The sequence below is a fragment of the Plecotus auritus genome, assembly GCF_963455305.1.
Source record: "Plecotus auritus genome assembly, chromosome: 1".
Classification (NCBI taxonomy): domain Eukaryota; kingdom Metazoa; phylum Chordata; class Mammalia; order Chiroptera; family Vespertilionidae; genus Plecotus; species Plecotus auritus.
This window is the reverse complement of record NC_137770.1, coordinates 247,196,508-247,216,499: the sequence shown is the minus strand read 5'-3', so window position 1 is coordinate 247,216,499 and position 19,992 is coordinate 247,196,508. Positions and strand designations below refer to the sequence as shown.

The following is a 19,992-nucleotide window of genomic DNA, read 5'->3' as shown; positions in this document are numbered from 1 at the left end:
TTTCCTTCTTCATCTGGCCCAGGCCTCGCCCCCACAGATTCCCATCTGGTCTTGCATTGAGGGCAGATGACAGGCGCCCCGTGTGTGTGTGTGTGTGTGTGTGTGTGTGTGTGTGTGTGTGTGTGTCGGGGGGGGGTGGTACCAGGCTGCTTTCTATATCTGGGCACCTGCCTCTCCTCCTGGGCGGGACCCGTCACACATGTGTTGCTGGCTTTCATTTTTAGCTCCCCACGCAAACCTACTCTTTTATGTTTTTTCCCCTGAAAAGTACACATTCCTTGCTGAAGATTTGAAAACTGCAGAAGAACACACAGATTATGATATAAATCACCTAATTGCCCTGCCCACTGAGTCACTGTTACTAACCTGGTGACCAGGTCTCTCTTCTATGTATATGTATGTTGCTTTTCTTTTTTATTTAAAAATATGTTTTCATTGAGTTTTAGAGAAGAAGGGAGAGGGATAGAGAGAAACATCAATGTGAAAGACACACACTGATGGGCTGCCTCCTGCACGCCCCCTACTGGGGATGGAGCCCACAGCCCAGGCCTGTGCCTGACGGGGAATCGAACCGACCTTCTGGTGCCTGGGATGATGCTCAACCACTGAGCCACACTGGCCAGGGCGTGTGTGTGTGTGTGTGTGTGTGTGTGTGTGTGTGTGTGTGCGCCCCTTTGTTTAAAGAGGCAGGATCATGCTGCACCGGTGCGATTGCGAATGCACTGTAGGCATTTTCCCGTGTCCTTTGTGCTTTCTGAAAACGACCGCTTTTCTGTCCTGTGGCTTGGACTCATTCAGCCCATCCCCGTCCAGCATGTGTGTTGTTCCCTCGTCTTGTCCTGAGTCCTCACACACACGATTACTTTCCTGGGATAAACCAGTGGACGTGTCTTTGCTGTTCAGAGCCTGTGCCGTTGTGAAGACTTTGGAGACATGCCAAATTGCCCAGAGTTATAGTCAGTTCTAGGCAGATAACTCTTTCCGCCATGGCTGAAGCAGTCACGATCTGCTGTGGCAATATTAGGTCTCAATGACCTGTGATTCTCTGAACTGATTAGAATTTGGTTCAGGAGCATATAAACAGAATAATCCAAGGCAACAGTGGCTTAACAAAATGGAACTCTCTCTCTCCCAGATTGTCACGAGGTGGGCAGCCCAGGCAGGCTGGTAGGGCATCACCAGTGGCATGGGCCCTGCTCCTTCCAGGCTGCTATCCCAGGTTGGTGTCCTCGTGACTCAAAGCATCCGCTCAGGTGCCAACAGTACATCCGTTTCCGGCAGCAGGAGCCTCTGGAACACGTGTCCGTTCTGCTTCCATCTCGGCGCCAGGCCTCCTTTAGTCACGTGGCTGCAGCCTGCGCAAAGCAGCGGGTGGGCCGTGCTGTTTCAACCAGTGGGGAGTGCCCAGATAGAAACGGGTCCCACTACTGAAGGGGTCAGAGATGTGTCGCTCAAGATTCACGCGAGTCCTCAGCTCGGGCGCTTCAGAAGTGACTGTGTTTGCAGACGGGGACTTGTAAGGGGAAGAATGAGGCCATGTGGGTGGGTCCTGGTCTGATCTGCCTGGTGTCCTTACAAGAAGGGGGGGTGGGGTTCAGACAGAGGAAGACCCTATGAGGACACAGGGAGGAGACGACCCTCTTCACGCTAAGGAGAGGCCCGGGAGACGGCCCTGTCCCCCCTTGGTCTTGGGCTGCCAGCCTCTAGGACAGAGACGGGTTTCTGTTGGGCCCAGGCTGTGGTGCCTTTCAGAGCAGCCTGGCCCACCAGCTCATGGCCGCTGCTGGGCTGGTGGGCGGGCGGGCAGTCCGTGTGACACACAGCCTCAGTGCTGTGGCCAGGCATCGGCCCAGCCTCTCCGGTCCTCCACTCCCCGCTCCCACAGCCTGAGTTGGTACCGGGCCCTCCACCTGGAGGCTCCCCGGGCGGGTGGGCGGGCAGGAGGGCTCCGTTCTCCCCGCGGTGGGACTGGAAGCCTGTTCCCACGGGCTGCGGGCCATGGGGCCTCTCCAATGGGGCAGCTTGCTTCATGCACATGAGCCAAGAGGGTGACAGACAGCAAGATGGGCGCCTCAAGCTCTCGTGACCAGTCCCCGGAAAGCCCTCTTCCCTGTGCTACTTAGAAGCCAGCCCCAGGGGCAGCCCCCCTCGGAGGGAGGGCGAGGCCTCTGTCAACAGCAGGGAAGGACCTCGAGGCTGGCACGCGCGTCCTTCCCCTGCGGGGGCACTGCCCTCCCCTGGGGACAGGCGTCCTGGGTGATGCTGGGTTTCACTTCACCAATCGGACCGGCGTGGGCCAGCTGAGCCCCGAGGAGGGTGAAGGTGCGGCTCGTGCCCAGGACAGGCCTCTGCCCGGAGTGGGCCCTGGCGGGTCCTCCTGTGCGCATTGCCTCCCCAGCTCGGTTCTCCCAGAGGCAGGCGGACAGTTGCCCTGTGGGTGCCCGCACCGACCGCACCCGCTTCCACTCGCGGTGGTGAGGCCCCCGAGCCAGGCCCCATTGGGCCGGCACCAGGCAGGAGGTGCCCACCGCGCTGTGCGGGGCAGGAGTCCCCTTCCTCGGGGCGGCCGGTGGGGGGGGGGGACGGGGGGGCAGTCATTCCCGCGGAGGGCTCTGGGCAGCAGGCATGCCCGGCAGGTTTCCATCCACCATCCGTGCCCACCCAGGCCCCTCTCCGCTGCAGACTCCGGGAGGTGCCGCCCGCGGGCGCCGGCCCCCTGGACTCCCTCTCCTCTGTGGGGGCCACGCTGGGCTCCCTCCGCCGGAAGGACCAACCCCTCCGCTCTCCGCCCACCTACGACACGGGCAGGGTGCACCCACTTGGTGCTCCTGCAGGTAAAGCCAGACCCTCCCGCCCTCAGCCCAGGCTGGGGCCGCGGCCGGGCAGGCACTCCCCTCGGGGTCTAGACCAGGCTGGCCTCTCTGCGACCCCAGGCGTCTGTGGGGGGCTCGATCCGCGGGGCGCCCAACCTGCCCCGCCCCTCACCAGCAAGACCCGCCCCTCACCGCAGGTCCCCCTCATCGCCCCGCCCCTCACCGCTGTGCCACGCCCTCATCGCCCCGCCCACCATCACCGCCAGGCCCCGCCATTGCCACGCCCCTTACCGCCAGGTCCCGCCCTCAGTGCCACGCCCAGTCCGCAGCGTTCGCGCTCCTCTCCACGCCCCGCCCTCACCGCCAGGTCCCGCCTCCGGCCCCGCGGGTTCTAGCCGGGCAGGGACGCTGCTACCTCAGTGGCGGCTCCAGCGCTTGAAGGCCAGCGGGCCGGCGCGGGGGCGGGCCGGCGCCTCGGCTGGCCATTGGCAGAGGCCACCGCCCCTTGCTGTCAATCCCGGCGGCCCGGCCTGGCCCCGCCCCGACGGCGGAGCGTCGTCGTACGCAGGGCCGCGGGGGCTGCCGGGACTGGTCCAAGATGGCCGGGCGCCTCGGTTCCGCTCCTGCCAGCGGCCGCGAACCCCATTCATTGCCGCGCTGCTGAGCGGCGCCACCAGCCGGCTCAAGGGCTCCGGTCGCTGTCCCCGCGGGGCGGGAGATCGCCATGGCGACCCTGGAGAAGCTGATGAAGGCCTTCGAGTCCCTCAAGTCCTTCCAGCAGCAACAGCAACAGCAGCAGCCGCCGCCGCCGCCGCCACAGCCACAGGCTCAGCCGCCCCCGCCGCAGCCGCCGCCTCCGCCGCCCCCGCCGCCGCCCGGCCCAGCCGTGGCCGAGGAGCCGCTGCACCGTCCGTGAGTGCGGGCCCCCGGCAGCTCCCCGCCTGTCCCTGCAGCCCGGGCCCGCAGTGACGGGGCCTCCGCGGAGGGCACCCTGCCCCTCCTGCCGCGGGACTGGCCCGGCCCCTCCCCGGCCCCCGCGTGGGTCTCCGTTCGTCCGCGGGCAGGCACAGCCTCTCGGGACGGCGCCGCGGCGGTCCCGGCCTCAGTCCCCGCCTTCCCTTTCGTGCGAAGTTAGGGAAGGAACTTGCTGCTCTGTGTTTGCGAGAAACCGGGTGTGTTGTGAGCAGAACTTGGCAGAGCCGAGGCCGCGTCCCGTTTGGCTTCCTCCGGGCCACTTCCCTTCCCTCTCCTCTCCTCCTCGGGAGCGGGAGGAGCGCTGGGGGCGCCGGACCCCTCCCGGAGCCGGCGTCGGCGGGGAGTGCGGAGGGGATGAGCATGACATCATGCCTTCGGGCTGGGAGGGGGTGCGGACGCGGTCCAATGGAGATGCTCTTGCACGCGGCCCTTTAAACAGCCCTGGACTGGAGGCCGCGTTCCCACCTTCCCGGGCGTTCCATCAGCCGGGCATTTTGAGCATCAGCAGGAGAGACACCCGCTGTCTAGGCTCCGGTGCGGTCTGCACGCACTGGGATGAGTTGTGGTTGTCCAGTAAGGGGTGACCTACTTAGAAGGTTATTATTAACAAGTGAGAAATAGCAAAACCGACTTGGATGTTCGGGAGCGTTGGCTGCAGCTTCTTGCCGGTGCTCTCTCGGAAATAATGACCGCGGAAGGAGAGGTTAACTGCTGGGTGAGGGATGCACTTTTCACCCGGGTTGTAGCCCAGCTGGCTGGACACGGGTGTCTGCAGACCACGGACGGCTCCCCGGAACTTCACTGCCCACATCCTGGTCCGGCTTGGATACTGGCATCTTCCAGGCTTGTGCCTGCGAGAATTTTTGAAACAGGAAAAGAGAGGCCGTAAGAGCACCTTCTAGCAGAGCCCGCGTACTTTCCCCCGAAGTCCCTGTGCGGAGTGTCCCGCAGAGGCTGGGGGCGCCCCCGCCCGGAGCGGTCCCGCCGCCCTGCTGCGTTTCCGTTTCTGACCCGCAGGTGTGCAAGATGGGACCGTTCTCAGCAGCCCCTTGAAGAAGCGCACTCTGTTCAGACTGGTTCTCTTTTGTCATGTTTTCTTGTTCTTTGTATTTCTGAGATGATCCTGGCTGTGTTCTGAGCGTTTAATTAGAAAACGTGGATTTGCGGGGTAACGTCGGCTTATCTGTTAGAATAAAATTTAGAAATAAATTATTTGTTGTTCTAAGTGGTGAAAAACCTGTTTGGCTACTTAGAGAAAAATGTAAAAAACAATTTTATTCCTAATATAAATTACTACAACAAGTGATTTATAGTCACAACCCATTCCCGACGGATGGCAGTGCCCCTCCAGGAGGTACAGGCCAGCTCACACAGTGCCTGGCTCTTGTGTAAACGGGGCACCAGGGCTTTGGGTGGGAAGCAAGACCTTACTGCTGCCCCTGGCGGCTTGGCCAGACACTGTCAGTCTTAAAATATGCCCTCTGTTCTTGTGCTGATCGGACAGAGCCCGTAGAATTCGCTTGTCTTCAAAACGTGGGCATAAAGAGATTTCCTTCTCAAGTTGGCTTGACAAATTGGATTCTGTTTCATTCGTTTATTTTAAGGTGATGTGACTGACTCATTTAAAAATGATCACCTATTGTGTTTGCATAAGCAATATGTTCATGGAATGCCAATTCCAAAGGTAACCATTACAAATCGCGCTCCCGCTCCTTTCTCCCAAGTGCCCAGCTGTTCCCAGAGGCAAGCACATTACACTTCCTCCTGCGAGTTCCTCCGGATGTAACCTGAGCATACGGGGAGCTAGATTTTACGTTATTTAAAGACAAACGTATTTCAACATAGCAACTCTGAAAGGTTCTTAGCGTGCTCTGAAATAAACTGCAGCAGGCTTAACTACAGATCTTTTAACTAAAACACACAAATACCCATTATTTATGTATGTTGCGTTGAGAACGCAGGTATTCGTAAATTTTGAGTAACAAACTCATTGGTTACTAGTTTGGATCTTGGCATTTCTTGTTCCGATGCTTCAGCTGAAAAATCCGCTCCCCCAAGTAAGGTCTGGCAAAGCGGTCTAGAAAGTGCCTGTTCTGTTTTCACGGCTCCCTGTTTTAACCTGTTAGGTTTGCGTAAGTAGCACCCAGAGAGCAATATTCCCTGAGCCAGGCAGTGTGCGGCGCCGGAGAGTCACAGCACGCGTGGGCTCCGCTCGGAGGATCTGAGCGCCCGCTCTTGGCTGGCTCCGCACGTAGGGTGCAGGGTCCTGTGTGGGACTGGCATGCAGGGCGTGCGGAGCTTGGCAGGCAGTTGACATTGGCTTTTGACACTTTCTCATTCTCCTTCAGATCCCCACCTACTTTCCCCCTGACGTTCCTTGTTTACTCACCAATAAATGCTTCCTGAGCGTCTCCTGGGTGGGAGGTGCTGTCCTAACAGGTGCAGGCCCCCGTCTCCCGGATGGGAGGTGCTGTCCTAACAGGTGCAGGCCCCCGTCTCCTGGGTGGGAGGTGCTGTCCTAACAGGTGCAGGCCCCCGTCTCCTGGATGGGAGGTGCTGTCCTAACAGGTGCAGGCCCCCGTCTCCTGGATGGGAGGTGCTGTCCTAACAGGTGCAGGCCCCCGTCTCCCGGATGGGAGGTGCTGTCCTGACAGGTGCAGGCCCCCGTCTCCCGGATGGGAGGTGCTGTCCTGACAGGTGCAGGCCCCCGTCTCCCGGATGGGAGGTGCTGTCCTGACAGGTGCAGGCCCCCGTCTCCCGGATGGGAGGTGCTGTCCTAACAGGTGCAGGCCACCACCGTGGGCGGAGAGAGCTCTGCTCTCAGGGAGCTTCCTGGTCCTGAGGGGCACGGGTGGTGAGCCAGAGGCGATAAATCGGCAGGAGGAGGAGCGGCAAAGCAGGCCAGGGGACCGGGCAGCGTCGGGGGTAGTAGGTGTTGACATTTTAGGTCGGGTGTCCACGGAGGAGGCGGCTTTGAGTAAATCACTGAAGCGGTCAAGGAAATAGCCGTGAGGTGTGGGGAGGACGGACATTCTAGGCCGGGAAACAGGCCCAAAGAGGAATGGCCCCGAGGTCAGTGTGGCTGACTGAATCAGTGAGAGGGAAACTCCTTTGAAGTATTTTTTTACTGATTTTTAGAGAGGGAGAGCGAGAGAGAAACATCAATGATGAGAATCATTGTTGGGCCGCCTCCTGCACTCCCCACACTGGGGATGGAGCCTGCAACCCGGGCCTGTGCCCTGACCGGGAATCAAACCCTGACCTCCTGGTTCCTAGGTGGACACTCAGTCCCTGAGCCACGCCTGCTGAGCAGCCAGGGAAACTCTGGGTAGGAAGGAGTGAGGTCAGAGGGGCAGGAGCGGGCCCGCCCCGTTCAATAGGCCTCCCCTGCAGCTGGAACAAAGGCCCCGGCGTTTACTCTCAGTGAGATAGGCAGTCATCGGAGCGTTGGGTCAGGACCAGCAGGGCTCTAGTTCCATTTCACAGTGAACGCTGGCTGAGAACGGGTGAGGGGCAGGGCGGCCGGCTGGTAGGAGAGGAGTGGTGGGTTCTGCCAGGACGTTCGCAGAGGCGAGGTGACTGACCGAGAAGGGACAGATTTCAAAGGCAGGGCCCTAGGACCTGTTCATGTCTCTGTCTGCTGAGCGTCATTCAGTTTGGCTTTAGTTAGCTATCAGTTAGGATTATATTCAGCTGCTAACAGCAGAAGCCTACTGCAGTAGCTTACGCAGGTAAGAGTTTATTGTCTTTTTGAGGAAGGTTAGGGGCCCAGACTCCTTGGTGCACTCACTTAGAAGCCCTTGTCCTCATTCTTTCCCATTTTTTAGTTATTTGTCTGTTGTCCAATTGTAGCAGTTCTTTAGTCTGTATACTAGACTCTTGTCAGATACTAGAGGTCCGGTGCACAAGATTAGTGCACTGGAGGGGGGGGCCTTGCTCAGCCCGGCCTGCACGCTCTCGCAATCCAGGACCCCTCGGGGGATGTCTGCCTGCTGGCTTAGGCCCGATCCCTCTCACAGTCCAGGGCTGTCACAGTCTGGGACCCCTCGCTCCTTACCGGCTGCCTGCAGGGAAGGAGGCAGGAGGGGCCTCCCACCACTGCCGTTGGGTTTGCCAGCTGTGAACCCAGCTTCTGGCTGAGCGGGGCTCCCCCTGGGGGAGCACACTGACCACGGGGGAGGGGGCGGGGGGGGGGCACCTCCTGCGTTGAGCGTCCGCCCCCTGGTGGTCAGTGCACGTCATAGCAACCAGTTCTGCTGTTCGGTTGATTTGCATATTATGCTTTTATTATATGGGATATATAGGATAGGATATGATTTGTAAAAATGTTCTTTCTGTGGGTTTTCTCTTTACTTACTTTATAGTGTCCTTTGAAGCAAAAAAAGTTTTTAAAAAAATATATTTTATTGATTTTTTACAGAGAGGAAGGGAGAGGGATAGAGAGTTAGAAACATCGATGAGAGAGAAACATCGATTAGCTGCCTCCTGCACGCTCCCCACTGGGTATGTGCCCGCAACCAAGGTACATGCCCTTGACCGGAATCGAACCTGGGACCCTTGAGTCCGCAGGCCGATGCTCTATCCACTGAGCCAAACCGGTTAGGGCAAGTTTTTAATTTTTTTTTTTTAAAATATATTTTATTGATTTTTTACAGAGAGGAAGGAAGAGGGATAGATAGTCAGAAACATCGATGAGAGAGAAACATTGATCAGTTGCCTCTTGCACACCTCCTACTGGGGATGTGCCCGCAACCAAGTTACATGTCCTTGACCGGAATCGAACCTGGGACCTTTCAGTCCGCAGGCTGACGCTCTATCCACTGAGCCAAACCGGTTTTGGCAAGTTTTTAATTTTTAAAAACTATCTTTATTGTTGATTCTCCCCCGCCCCCATTGAAAACTTTTTAATTTGGATGAGCTCGCCCAGTTTTCTGTTTTATCTTTGGTTGCTGTACGTTAGTAGTTATACCTAAAAAAAAATGTTGCCAAATTCAAGGTCACAGAGATTCATTACTCGCAGTAAAGCGAGTCGGGATCTTGTTGCTGGTGGAGGGTCTTGGCTCAATTTGTAAAGAATGCGACACCTGTGCAGCGCAGTAACCCGAGGTGCACAGACGAGGCTGGCTTGTGGGACCCTTATTAACGGCTGTGTTACACTGTAGTGTTCATTTCTGAGGGCTTTGGGAGGTGTGTTAGCGGCTGTGTTACACTGTAGCGTTCGTTTCTGAGGGCTTTTTAGGTGTGTTAACGGCTGTGTTACACTGTAGTGTTCGTTTCTGAGGGCTTTTTAGGTGTGTTAACGGCTGTGTTACACTGTAGTGTTCATTTCTGAGGGCTTTGGAGGTGTGTTAACGGCTGTGTTACACTGTAGCGTTCATTTCTGAGGGCTTTGGAGGTGTGTTAACGGCTGTGTTACACTGTAGCGTTCATTTCTGAGGGCTTTGGAGGTGTGTTAGCGGCTGTGTTTACACTGTAGCGTTCATTTCTGAAGGGCTTTGGAGGTGTGTTAGCGGCTGTGTTACACTGTAGCGTTCATTTCTGAGGGCTTTGGAGGTGTGTTAGCGGCTGTATTACACTGTAGCGTTCGTTTCTGAGGGCTTTGGAGGTGTGTTAGCGGCTGTGTTACACTGTAGCGTTCGTTTCTGAGGGCTTTGGGAGGTGTGTTAGCGGCTGTGTTACACTGTAGCGTTCATTTCTGAGGGCTTTGGAGGTGTAAAGGCGAAGGCCTAGCATCGTCCTGGCTTTCAAATGGGCGCGGACCTGTGTTCTCCACCTTAAGGGCCCCGCCCCTGTGACCCCCAGGCCTGCCAGGGAGCCACTTGGCACAATGCCATGGATGATAGATCTACCTTTTCAGACGGGAAGGAAACCTAAGACACGGCATAAGCGCCTGTTTAATTCTGTGTTAAATGGGTGAGCTCTGCTCTAGACGGTCATCGAGACAAGAATGCGTAGACCCCGCTGCTCAGAGGGGCCTCAGGGCAGCAGCTCGGTGCCACGTGGAGCTGACGGGAAGCGCAGTGTGCCCGTTCTCGGACCTCCTGCGTCCGAGTCCGCCTCGTACCAGGTCCGTGAGCAGCCCGTGTGCAGGAGAGCTGCGGAAGCTCTGCAGGGGGGAGCGGGCCTCCCTCGGTGCCGGCAGTGCTGTGGCACGTGGGCAGGGACTGGCTCAGGTGGGGCCAGGTGCCGCTGGGGGGGGTGACTCCTGGCCTAGGGCATGGAGCATTGTGCGGCTGCAGACAGGTTGTGGCACTGACGGGTGAGCTGGGCATTACGAGCCTCCAGCTACTGGGGGGGACCTTAGTGGGGAGCCGACTAGATAGATGACCTACTGTGTGCCAGGCCCTGCTCTGGGCCCTGGGGTTACAGCAGCGAATGGGACCGATGGTGGTAAACGCGATGGAGAAAGGGAACAGAGTAAGCGGAGAGGGCTGTGCGGGTTTCTTTAGGGGACGCAGTGCCCCGAGGGGACAGACACAGGGCCCAGAGGAGGCAGCGAGCCACCTGCTGGGAAGAGAACGTGGGCCCCGGCTCGGAGCAGCTTTATTCCTAAAAGCCGGAAACGAGTCCGCTTCGCTGTCCTGCAGCAGGTGACTCTGACCTCCTGAGCCGTAAGAGGGAGCAGGCTCCCGGCGCCCGCAGCCGCTTAGAGAAGTCACGGAGCCAGCCACCCAAGACACCGCACGCTGCGATTCTGTTTGCAAACCGTTTTTGAAATGACGCCGTTTTAGGACGAGGCCAGATGAGTGGTGCAGGCTTAGGGGTGTGGTGGGCCCGGGTGCGAGGGAGAGAGGGAGGGGCTGCAGTTGTAGCCGGCAGCTCCTGGCTCCTGTGGAGTGGAGGAGGGCTGGAGTCGGGGCCTGGGGACAGGGATAGGAAGGAAGCTGCGGGGGTGGGGGGGGGGGAGTGTCAGATCCGGGACTCGCGGAGGAAGAGCTGTCGGCATTTGCAGGCAGAGTGTTTGAACTTTGAGATGATGATCGTTATAAAATTTACCGTTTCCGAGGGCAGTTTAGTGGCGGTGCTGTGTGTGTTCACGGGCTCTGCAGCCATCACCGCTCTCACTTCCCGTCCTGCCTGTCCCTGCTGCCGCCCATCTACTAGTCTCTGGACTTGCCCCTCGGGACACGGCTCATGATGGGGTCACAGCCCCATGATGGGGTCACCGCCCCAGCCCCGGCCTGGGTGTCACTTGGCGGGACAGCCTGGTGTGTGAGCAGCACTTGGTGGTGGAGTGGTTTCTGGGTCAGTCAGTCTGCTAGTGAGCAGGCTTTCTTTTATGCCTTTGCTGATACGGACTGTAGACCAGAAACCGTACCCCCGCTCCCCTAATCAAGCACCCCTGTTGTTCTGTGATCTTTCTTGTTGAAAGTATTAAACATGTCCCTTTCTGTTCCCCATTGAACCCCTCCAGCCCGCCCCCCCCCCCCCCCCGCCCTTCACCACCCTATTGTCGGTGTCCATAGCTCTTCGGTTGATCATGTCCCACCCACCACCCTCCCCTGCCTTCCCTCTGAGATTCCACTCTCTTCCCTGCTCCCATGTCTCTGGATCCCCTCTGTTCATCAGTCGAGTTCAGGGGTCCTCAAACTACGGCCCGCGGGCCACAGGCGGCCCGCCGAGGACATTTATCCGGCCTGCCGGGTGCCGCTGCCTGTCCTGCTTAGCAGCCGACGCGTCCCGGGCCCGCAGTGCGCATAGGAATTTGTTCATAGTTTTTTTTAAACTATAGTCTGGCCCTCCCACGGTCTGAGGGACAGGGAACTGGCCCCCTGTTTAAAGAGTTTGAGGACCCCTGGTCTAGTTTGTGATTAGATTCCACTACGAGTGAGGGCATGTGGCACTGCTGTCATTTGAAGTTGCGCAGGAAACATAAACCCCAAGTGGCTGGGTGTCCGTTCCTCCTGTGAAAACTGCCCCGAGGCCCCTGCTTTCCTAGGGGCGCTCCCCCACTGTTGGAGCGTGTGCGGGAAGGAGCAGCGGTGGAGTCAGGAGCCCTGGAGCCCTGCCTGCGGGCGCTGCGCCTCGGGACCCCAGCTCTGCTGTGGGCGGGGTGCTCACGGAGTGCTGTACACGCTAGCCAGGCCTCCCGTGCCCAGTCTCCCCCGGGAACCATCGTTTTCATGCTTCACCGTGACACAGTCGGACACGCAGAGTTCGGGGGAGGGTGGACTCCCCTCCTCGGGCACTGGCGCTTCGCTGGCGGCTTCAGCATGATTGTGGCACGGCCTCCTCCAGGTGTGTTCCCCGCAGGGTGCTCTTCGCTCAGTGGGTGGGGCTGAGGGCGGGGCTTTAGGTGGAGGGGACTTTGATGGCTCAGTGGGAGGGGCTGAGGGCGGGGCTTTAGGTGGAGGGGACGTTGAAATGACTGCTTTGCCGGCAGTGGTTGCAGTCAGGATGCTCGGACCCGTGCATCCAGCACTCACCTGCGCATCCCGGGCCTGCCCAGAGCAAGTGGCCGCCGTTCCCCCGCGGTTTCCGTGCTTCCTCCTCGTGTGGGACGAGGCAGCTGGCTGTACCACTTCACAGCCCGACGGCATTCGTGGGGGAACAAGCCGTTCCGTTGTGACCTCCCAGTTTGTTTATGGACAGAGGTGGGGAGGGAGCGGTATTCCGAGCGGGGACCACAGAACGCACAGCGCTGAGCTTGGAGACGCCCCGCCAACCGCGGGAGTGACTTCGGGCCGTTCCGGAGCTTTGGGAGTGCTGGCCCGGGATGGAGGCTGGGAAGTGGCGAGGCCAGGTTGGAAGGGGCCTTGTTCCCGGCTGCGCAAGGTCTCACCACGTTCCAGTTCTGGCACACGGACCAGGGCACCAGGTCTTAAAGGGACAGGGCGGGCCTTGAGAGCCGTGCAGTACCGCTTACTGCTAACCGATGTTTTTTGGTTTATCTCACGTGAGGAGAGAGACAACGTTCTTACGAAAACTCGTCTGTGTACCTGTCACTTCTGAGGAGGTGGAGCGGTGCCCACGGCCCGGCCGGCTCGCCATCCGGCCGGGAAGTGTACAGTGTGGCTTTCCCTCCTCCGGGGACGCCGCTGACGGCCGCGTTGTGCGGTCATTGTCTCTACAGGTGCTGCCTGTGTGAGTGCTGTCGTGCTCAGTCCAGGAGCACCTGATGCGTCGTAAATACTTCCAATTTTGCGGCCGTGGGGACACTCCTTCCCTGCCTGTGGCGGGCTCTTACTGAGTGCACGGGAGCTCCGTGTATGCTCCAGGCTGCGCTCTGGCGGCCACGGCCAGCTGGTCAGGGCCAGCCACCCAGGACACCGGGCTGCCGCCTCACTTTTGCTGAGCCTCTTGCGTTCCAGCTGGGGAAGCCGGGCTCAGAGAGGAGCGACTTGCCACGAATCACCCACTAACTACCGTTTCGGGCTTGGCGGTGGGGGCGCCATAGGATGGAGGTTCTGCTTAGATTCCGACTTTGCCGAATACCCGGGTCGTGAATTTCCATTCCCACCGTTGGTTCATGGGAGGGCCACTTCGCTCAGTGTTTGTCAGCCTTGTTCTCGTTGCCAGCCCCCAGGGAATCGTGATCCGGCCCGCCGGGTGCCGCTGCCTGTCCTGCTTAGCAGCCGACTCGTCCCGGGCCCGCAGTGCACATAGGAATTTGTTCATAGTTTTTTTAAAAAACTATAGTCCGGCCCTCCCACGGTCTGAGGGACAGTGAACTGGCCCTGTTTAAAAAGTTTGAGGACCCCTGCTCTAACGGCTCCATAGTAGCAGTGGCTACTTGGGCTGCACTAAAGACTCTGGTACACCTACAACTTCTTATGTCCTCTCTACCCGAAACCCCGCGGCCAAGGAGGGCCAGCCCCCGCCCAGGGACTCGGGCCGGCTGGCAGCACAGTGGAGCGGGACAACGGAGTGAGTACGCCCGCAGTTAGTGCCACGAGCAGGGCCAAGGAGGAGCTTACTCTGACGCCGGCTGCCGTGAGGGACTGAATTGGCGGTTTAAAGGAGAGCACTTTCATTCCCACAGCACCTCCTTCTTTCCCTTTAAAACGGTGGCACAGTTACGTGTGGCGAAACGGACCCTTTCTGTGTACAGTTCTGTGCGGTTTGACAAATGCCTAAAGCCACTAACCACGCCTGCAGTTGAGAACTGGAACCGGCCTGTCTGTCGCCCACGAACTGGCCCGTGCCCACGCCCATGCCTTTTTGCTGTCAGCTGCTGCTTTGGCCCCTGGAAACTACTGATCACTTTTGTCCCTGTAGTTTCTCTCCCAAACGTCACGTACCGGCAAAGGGACGCACCCGGCGCAGCCTTGAACCCGGTGCGCTGAGTCCACCCTTGTGTGTGAGCGGGGCCTCTCACTGCCGAGCAGCACAGCATTCCGCCGTCTGGCCAGAGAGTTTTGTTTTTCCACCCGCCAGGTGAAGGACATTTGGGTTGCTTCTACCATAGAGCTTTTTTAAAAATATATTTTTATGGATTTTATAGAGAGGAAGGGAGAGAGAGAGCGGGAAAGAGAAACATCAGTGATGAGAGAGAATCATTCATCAGCTGCCGCCTGCAGGCCCCACCCTGAGGATCGAGCCCGCAACCCGGGCCTGTGCCCTGACCGGGAATCGAACGGATGACCTCTTGGTTCACAGGTCGATGCCCAACCACTGAGTCACGCCGGCCGGGCCTATCATAGGGCTTCTGAAGTGGGTGGTGCATGAGGACGGGATGGCGGTGGGGGGGCCTCAGCTTCTCGTGCTCAGTTAGGGCCCAGGTTCTTTCCCTCCCGTTGCTCTGCAGCTTCTTGAAGCTTTACTGTGTCAGCAGCAGCTGGAGGAGCCAAAAGGGGAGGGACTCAGGCGAGACAGCGCCCCACATGCCACCCCCTTTCCTGCTTCCTGTGGGGGAACCGCTTCGGGGTCTGTCTCTAGCCGCAGGGAGGCAAGGCCATGGGACTTGTGAGCGGAGGCCCACGTCCACGCGGGAAGAATGGTGTTCTGGCGGGAGACTGGCACTCTGCACTCTGCTGGTAGATTGGTGTGAGTCCCGTCCCGGCAGGAGGCAGGGAACACGCTCGCCCGTCCTACGGAGGCCTCTCCCCGGCAGGCGGGGAGCCCCTCTCGCCCGCCCTGGGCCAGGCTCCTCATTCAGGCCCTGCTCTCTCGCCCGAGCCTGTCTGTCCTTTTCTGCCCCTGACTTGCCCTCTGGAGGGTCTCCCTGCCCGCCTGCTTCCCTTGGAGGCCCTGCCTGCACGGGTTGCCCAGCGTGGCAGCCTGTCCCTTGGGCGCTTTTTGGAACCTGAGGGCTGCCTTAGTCACAGGTGCTGTAGGTTAGCTGCCCCTCCCCCTTAGGTAATAGAATCTCCTCGAAAACCCGGTGGTGCTCTGGTTTAGTCGTTTCTAGTTATACCACGTACTGGTAACTACACTCACACTCTTCCCTGGCCCTGCCCCGTGCGCCTGCGTCTTCCGGCTTCCCCGTGGCTCCCCCCGCCTGGCTGCGGGCTGCCTGAGGACACTGGGCTGCGGGGTGAGGGTGTGGGGGGGGGACCAAGCACCTCTAGCCTGGGCGGACCAAGCTCCTCTAGCCTGGGCGGACCAATGGGCGGACCAATGGGCGGACCAAGCACCTCTAGCCTGGGCGGACCAAGCACCTCTAGGCTGGGCGGACCAATGGGCGGACCAATGGGCGGACCAATGGGCGGACCAAGCACCTCTAGCCTGGGCGGACCAAGCACCTCTAGGCTGGGCGGACCAATGGGCGGACCAAGCTCCTCTAGGCTGGGCGGACCAATGGGCGGACCAAGCTCCTCTAGCCTGGGCGGACCAATGGGCGGACCAAGCTCCTCTAGGCTGGGCGGACCAATGGGCGGACCAAGCACCTCTAGCCTGGGCGGACCAAGCACCTCTAGGCTGGGCGGACCAAGCTCCTCTAGCCTGGGCGGACCAATGGGCGGACCAAGCTCCTCTAGGCTGGGCGGACCAATGGACGGACCAAGCTCCTCTAGCCTGGGCGGACCAATGGGCGGACCAATGGGCGGACCAAGCACCTCTAGGCTGGGCGGACCAATGGGCGGACCAAGCTCCTCTAGGCTGGGCGGACCAATGGGCGGACCAAGCTCCTCTAGGCTGGGCGGACCAATGGGCGGACCAATGGGCGGACCAAGCACCTCTAGCCTGGGCGGACCAATGGGCGGACCAAGCTCCTCTAGGCTGGGCGGACCAATGGGCGGACCAAGCTCCTCTAGCCTGGGCGGACCAATGGGCGGACCAATGGGCGGACCAAGCACCTCTAGCCTAGGCGGACCAATGGGCGGACCAAGCTCCTCTAGGCTGGGCGGACCAATGGGCGGACCAAGCTCCTCTAGGCTGGGCGGACCAATGGGCGGACCAAGCACCTCTAGGCTGGGCGGACCAATGGGCGGACCAAGCTCCTCTAGCCTGGGCGGACCAATGGGCGGACCAAGCTCCTCTAGCCTGGGCGGACCAATGGGCGGACCAAGCTCCTCTAGGCTGGGCGGACCAATGGGCGGACCAAGCACCTCTAGCCTGGGCGGACCAAGCACCTCTAGGCTGGGCGGACCAAGCTCCTCTAGCCTGGGCGGACCAATGGGCGGACCAAGCTCCTCTAGCCTGGGCGGACCAAGCACCTCTAGGCTGGGCGGACCAAGCTCCTCTAGCCTGGGCGGACCAAGCACCTCTAGGCTGGGCGGACCAAGCACCTCTAGCCTGGGCGGACCAAGCACCTCTAGGCTGGGCGGACCAAGCTCCTCTAGCCTGGGCGGACCAATGGGCGGACCAAGCTCCTCTAGCCTGGGCGGACCAATGGGCGGACCAAGCACCTCTAGGCTGGGCGGACCAATGGGCGGACCAAGCTCCTCTAGGCTGGGCGGACCAATGGGCGGACCAAGCTCCTCTAGGCTGGGCGGACCAATGGGCGGACCAATGGGCGGACCAAGCACCTCTAGCCTGGGCGGACCAATGGGCGGACCAAGCTCCTCTAGGCTGGGCGGACCAATGGGCGGACCAAGCTCCTCTAGCCTGGGCGGACCAATGGGCGGACCAATGGGCGGACCAAGCACCTCTAGCCTGGGCGGACCAATGGGCGGACCAAGCTCCTCTAGGCTGGGCGGACCAATGGGCGGACCAAGCTCCTCTAGGCTGGGCGGACCAATGGGCGGACCAAGCACCTCTAGGCTGGGCGGACCAATGGGCGGACCAAGCTCCTCTAGCCTGGGCGGACCAATGGGCGGACCAAGCTCCTCTAGCCTGGGCGGCCCCACCTGGAGATGCGGCTCCTCTCGCTGGCTGCGAAGTCCTAGGAGGCTGTGCAGAAAGGCTCTGAGCAGCGGCTGTTTCTAGGGGTTTGGGAGATGGGAACGGTCAGCCCTTGTCTGTAATTGATACCTAGGACCAAGTTTCTCCGCTGACTTGGGGACAGTAAGGTGCGTTATAGCATCACTTGGCGCTGCTCCGGGGCAGTGCTGGTAAGGAAGCCGGGCTGAGCCCCCAGCGCCCCCCGACCCTGACCACACTCTGCCCCGCGCGGAGGATGTGGTTCCTCCGAGTCCCCCTGAGAGCTTCCGATGCGTCGTGACGGCAGGAGGAGGTGGAGCGCGTAGCCCGCACAGCCTCACTCCTGCCCTCCCTTTCTTTCAGAAAGAAGGAGCTCTCGGCCACCAAGAAGGACCGGGTGAGCCACTGCCTGACCATCTGTGAGAACATAGTGGCTCAGTCGCTCAGGTAATGGAAGAAAAGCTTGGCGGGTTCATCTTAACTTCCTGTCCAGCCTTAAAGGGCCCGTCCCTGGACTTCTGCTCCCAGACACTAATGAGCAGCTCCTCCTCCTTTCTGGTTGTTGTTAATCCTCATCCGAGAATATTTTGGCATTTATTTATTTAAAAAAAATACTTTTATTGATTTCAGAGACGAAGGGAGAGGGGAGAGAGAGAAACATCAGTGATGAGAGAGAATCACTGACCAGCTGCCTCCTGCACGTCCCCTACTGGGCATTGAGTCCGAAACCCCGGCATGTGCCCTTGACTGGAATCGAACCCGGGACCCTTTAGTCCGCAGGCCGATGCTCTGTGCACTGAGCCAAACCAGCTAGGGCTGCATTTATTTTTCTAAGAGAGAGTGGAAGGGCGGGGGAGAGACAGAGAGAGAGAGACATTTCTGTGAGAGAGACACATCGATTGATTGCCTCCCAGCGCCAGGGATCGAGCCTACCATCAGGGCCGTGCCCTTGACCAGGGATCGAACCCTGCAGTCCGTGGTTGACGCTCTACCCACTGAGCAAACCGGCCAGCGCTGCCCCCTTTGTATAGCTGGCCTGTGTGAGCAGCATGTTTATGGTTAATGGCACTCAGTCACTGATCATTTAAAGATCATCTTCTCTTGGTATTTTACATTATTTTAGCCATCGGAACAACACGTGCCTGTCCAGTGATCAGACCCTTGCCTCGCTCTGGCGCTGGGCTGCCCTGGGTAGCCCTCAGGGTGCGAGACTCCAGTGGTGCGGGCTGCTCTTTTGTGGTAACACGCAGCTTAAAACACAGACATTGTACAGCTGTACAGAAATACGTTTCCTGTTTTTAGAAAAATGTTTATATTTTCATTGTGTAAGCTGTTTTTGTTGTTGTTATTAATCCTCACCTGAGGATATATTTCCCATTGATTTTTTTAGAGAGAGTGGAAGGGAGGGGGAGAGAGAGACAAACATCGATGTGAGGGAGACACATTGACCGGTTGCTTCCTACATTCACCCCAACTGGGGCTGAGATTGAACCTGCAACCCAGGTAGGTGCTCTTTTTATTTTTATTGATTTCAGAGAGGAAGGGGGAGAGAGAGAAACATCAGTGATGAGAGAGAAACATCGATCAGCTGCCTCCTGCACGCCCCACACTGGGGATCCAGCCTGCAAACCAGGCTTATGCCCTGACCGGAATCGAACCTGGGACCCTTCGGTCCGCAGGCCGACGCTCTATCCTCCGAGCCACACCGGGTAGGGCCAGGTACATGCTGTTGACTGGGATCGACCCCACAACCCCTGTGTCCGGGGCTGATGTGCCAACCACTGGGCACACCCGCCAGGCGGGGCCATGCTGCCCGCTATCTGAGGGAAGCACTCCTGCTGACCCTCCACGGCTGAGGGCCCTCGTCCTTCCTGCCTTCCCGTTTCGCCTGCCTCCTCTTGGGCTGCGTTCCTGCTCCAGCTCCCGCCGCTCCTGGTGGTCAGTTCCCAGGAGCCCCTGCGGGAGCCGCGGTGCCAGCCCCACCCACCGCCGCGGGAGCTGTGTGCCCGCTCACCCTCAGCCCTGGCCACTGCGCGGCCTTTGCGGAGTGCCGTCACCAGGCCGTAGGCGTCAGTCCCCAGCCTGACAGTTTGGGGGGACCGCTCACACAGCGGCTCGGTGTTGACCACAGCTGTCCTTGGGCTTGGCACTTTCCTGGAAGAGCACGTTCCCTTGTCAGGCTGGCCAACACTAACCCTACTCAGCGCTCTGTCACGGCGATACCATCTTCCCGAAAGGCGGTTGGCAAATGCAGTGCTTTAAGCTGTCGTCTGTGCTGACGTAGTTCCACTTCCGGTCTGATCCTTAGGCAGGTGGGTAATGACATTGGTCTAGGGCAGTGGCCGGCAAGCTCCTTAGTCAGCAGAGCCAAATATCTACAGGACAACGATTGAAGTTTCTTCTGAGAGCCACATTTTTTAAACTTAAGCTATATAGGTAGGTACATTGTTATTAACTTAATTAGGTTACTCCTAAGCTGGCCTTTGCTAAAAACTCAAGGGGCCAAAGAGCCGCATGTGGCTCGCGAGCCGCAGATTGCCAACCACTGGTCTAGGGCAGTTTGTTCATCCCGTTAGAAAATTAAAGATAAGCTCAATGCTTACCAATAGGGGAGTTGAAAAATTAAGATGCATTTATAGAAAGGAATGCTAGTTAACTTTATACAAGATGATTTACAGATATTTATGACCAGAAAAGATATTAACAATACTAAAAATTAAGGTAAAAAATTAAGAAGGATTTTTGCTTCTGGCTAAGGTAAGTCAATGGACAGGATTTACCTTCCTGCCTAAAGCGATTGATGTGGATCAAGTATTAGTAACAGTGGTTTTCGAGACATTGGTGTTAGAAGAACAGCAATCCGGGAACGTGGGAATCCTCGGGAGCCCCAGGAAACGGCCCCAGGGAGTTCCCTGCCAGGACAGGAGAGGCCCCCCCCCCCCCGCCCCCCGAGGCAGAGCCG

General features: G+C 58.9%; 1 protein-coding gene across 3 annotated transcripts in view; it reads left to right on the top strand.

Annotated features, from left to right (window-relative positions):
- Positions 1-19,992, top strand: part of HTT (huntingtin) — a 110,389-nt gene that overhangs the window by 3,561 nt on the left and 86,836 nt on the right. For 2 of the 3 annotated variants that reach the window (XM_080681145.1, XM_080681144.1), the window contains exons 1-2: positions 3,363-3,725; positions 17,394-17,477. In XM_080681145.1, the coding sequence (XP_080537271.1) occupies positions 3,538-3,725; positions 17,394-17,477 (272 nt within the window). In that variant the 5' untranslated portion in view covers positions 3,363-3,537. Of the gene's footprint in view, positions 1-3,362; positions 3,726-17,393; positions 17,478-19,992 lie in introns of those variants that run through there. The other variant, XM_080681146.1, reaches the window with a different exon arrangement.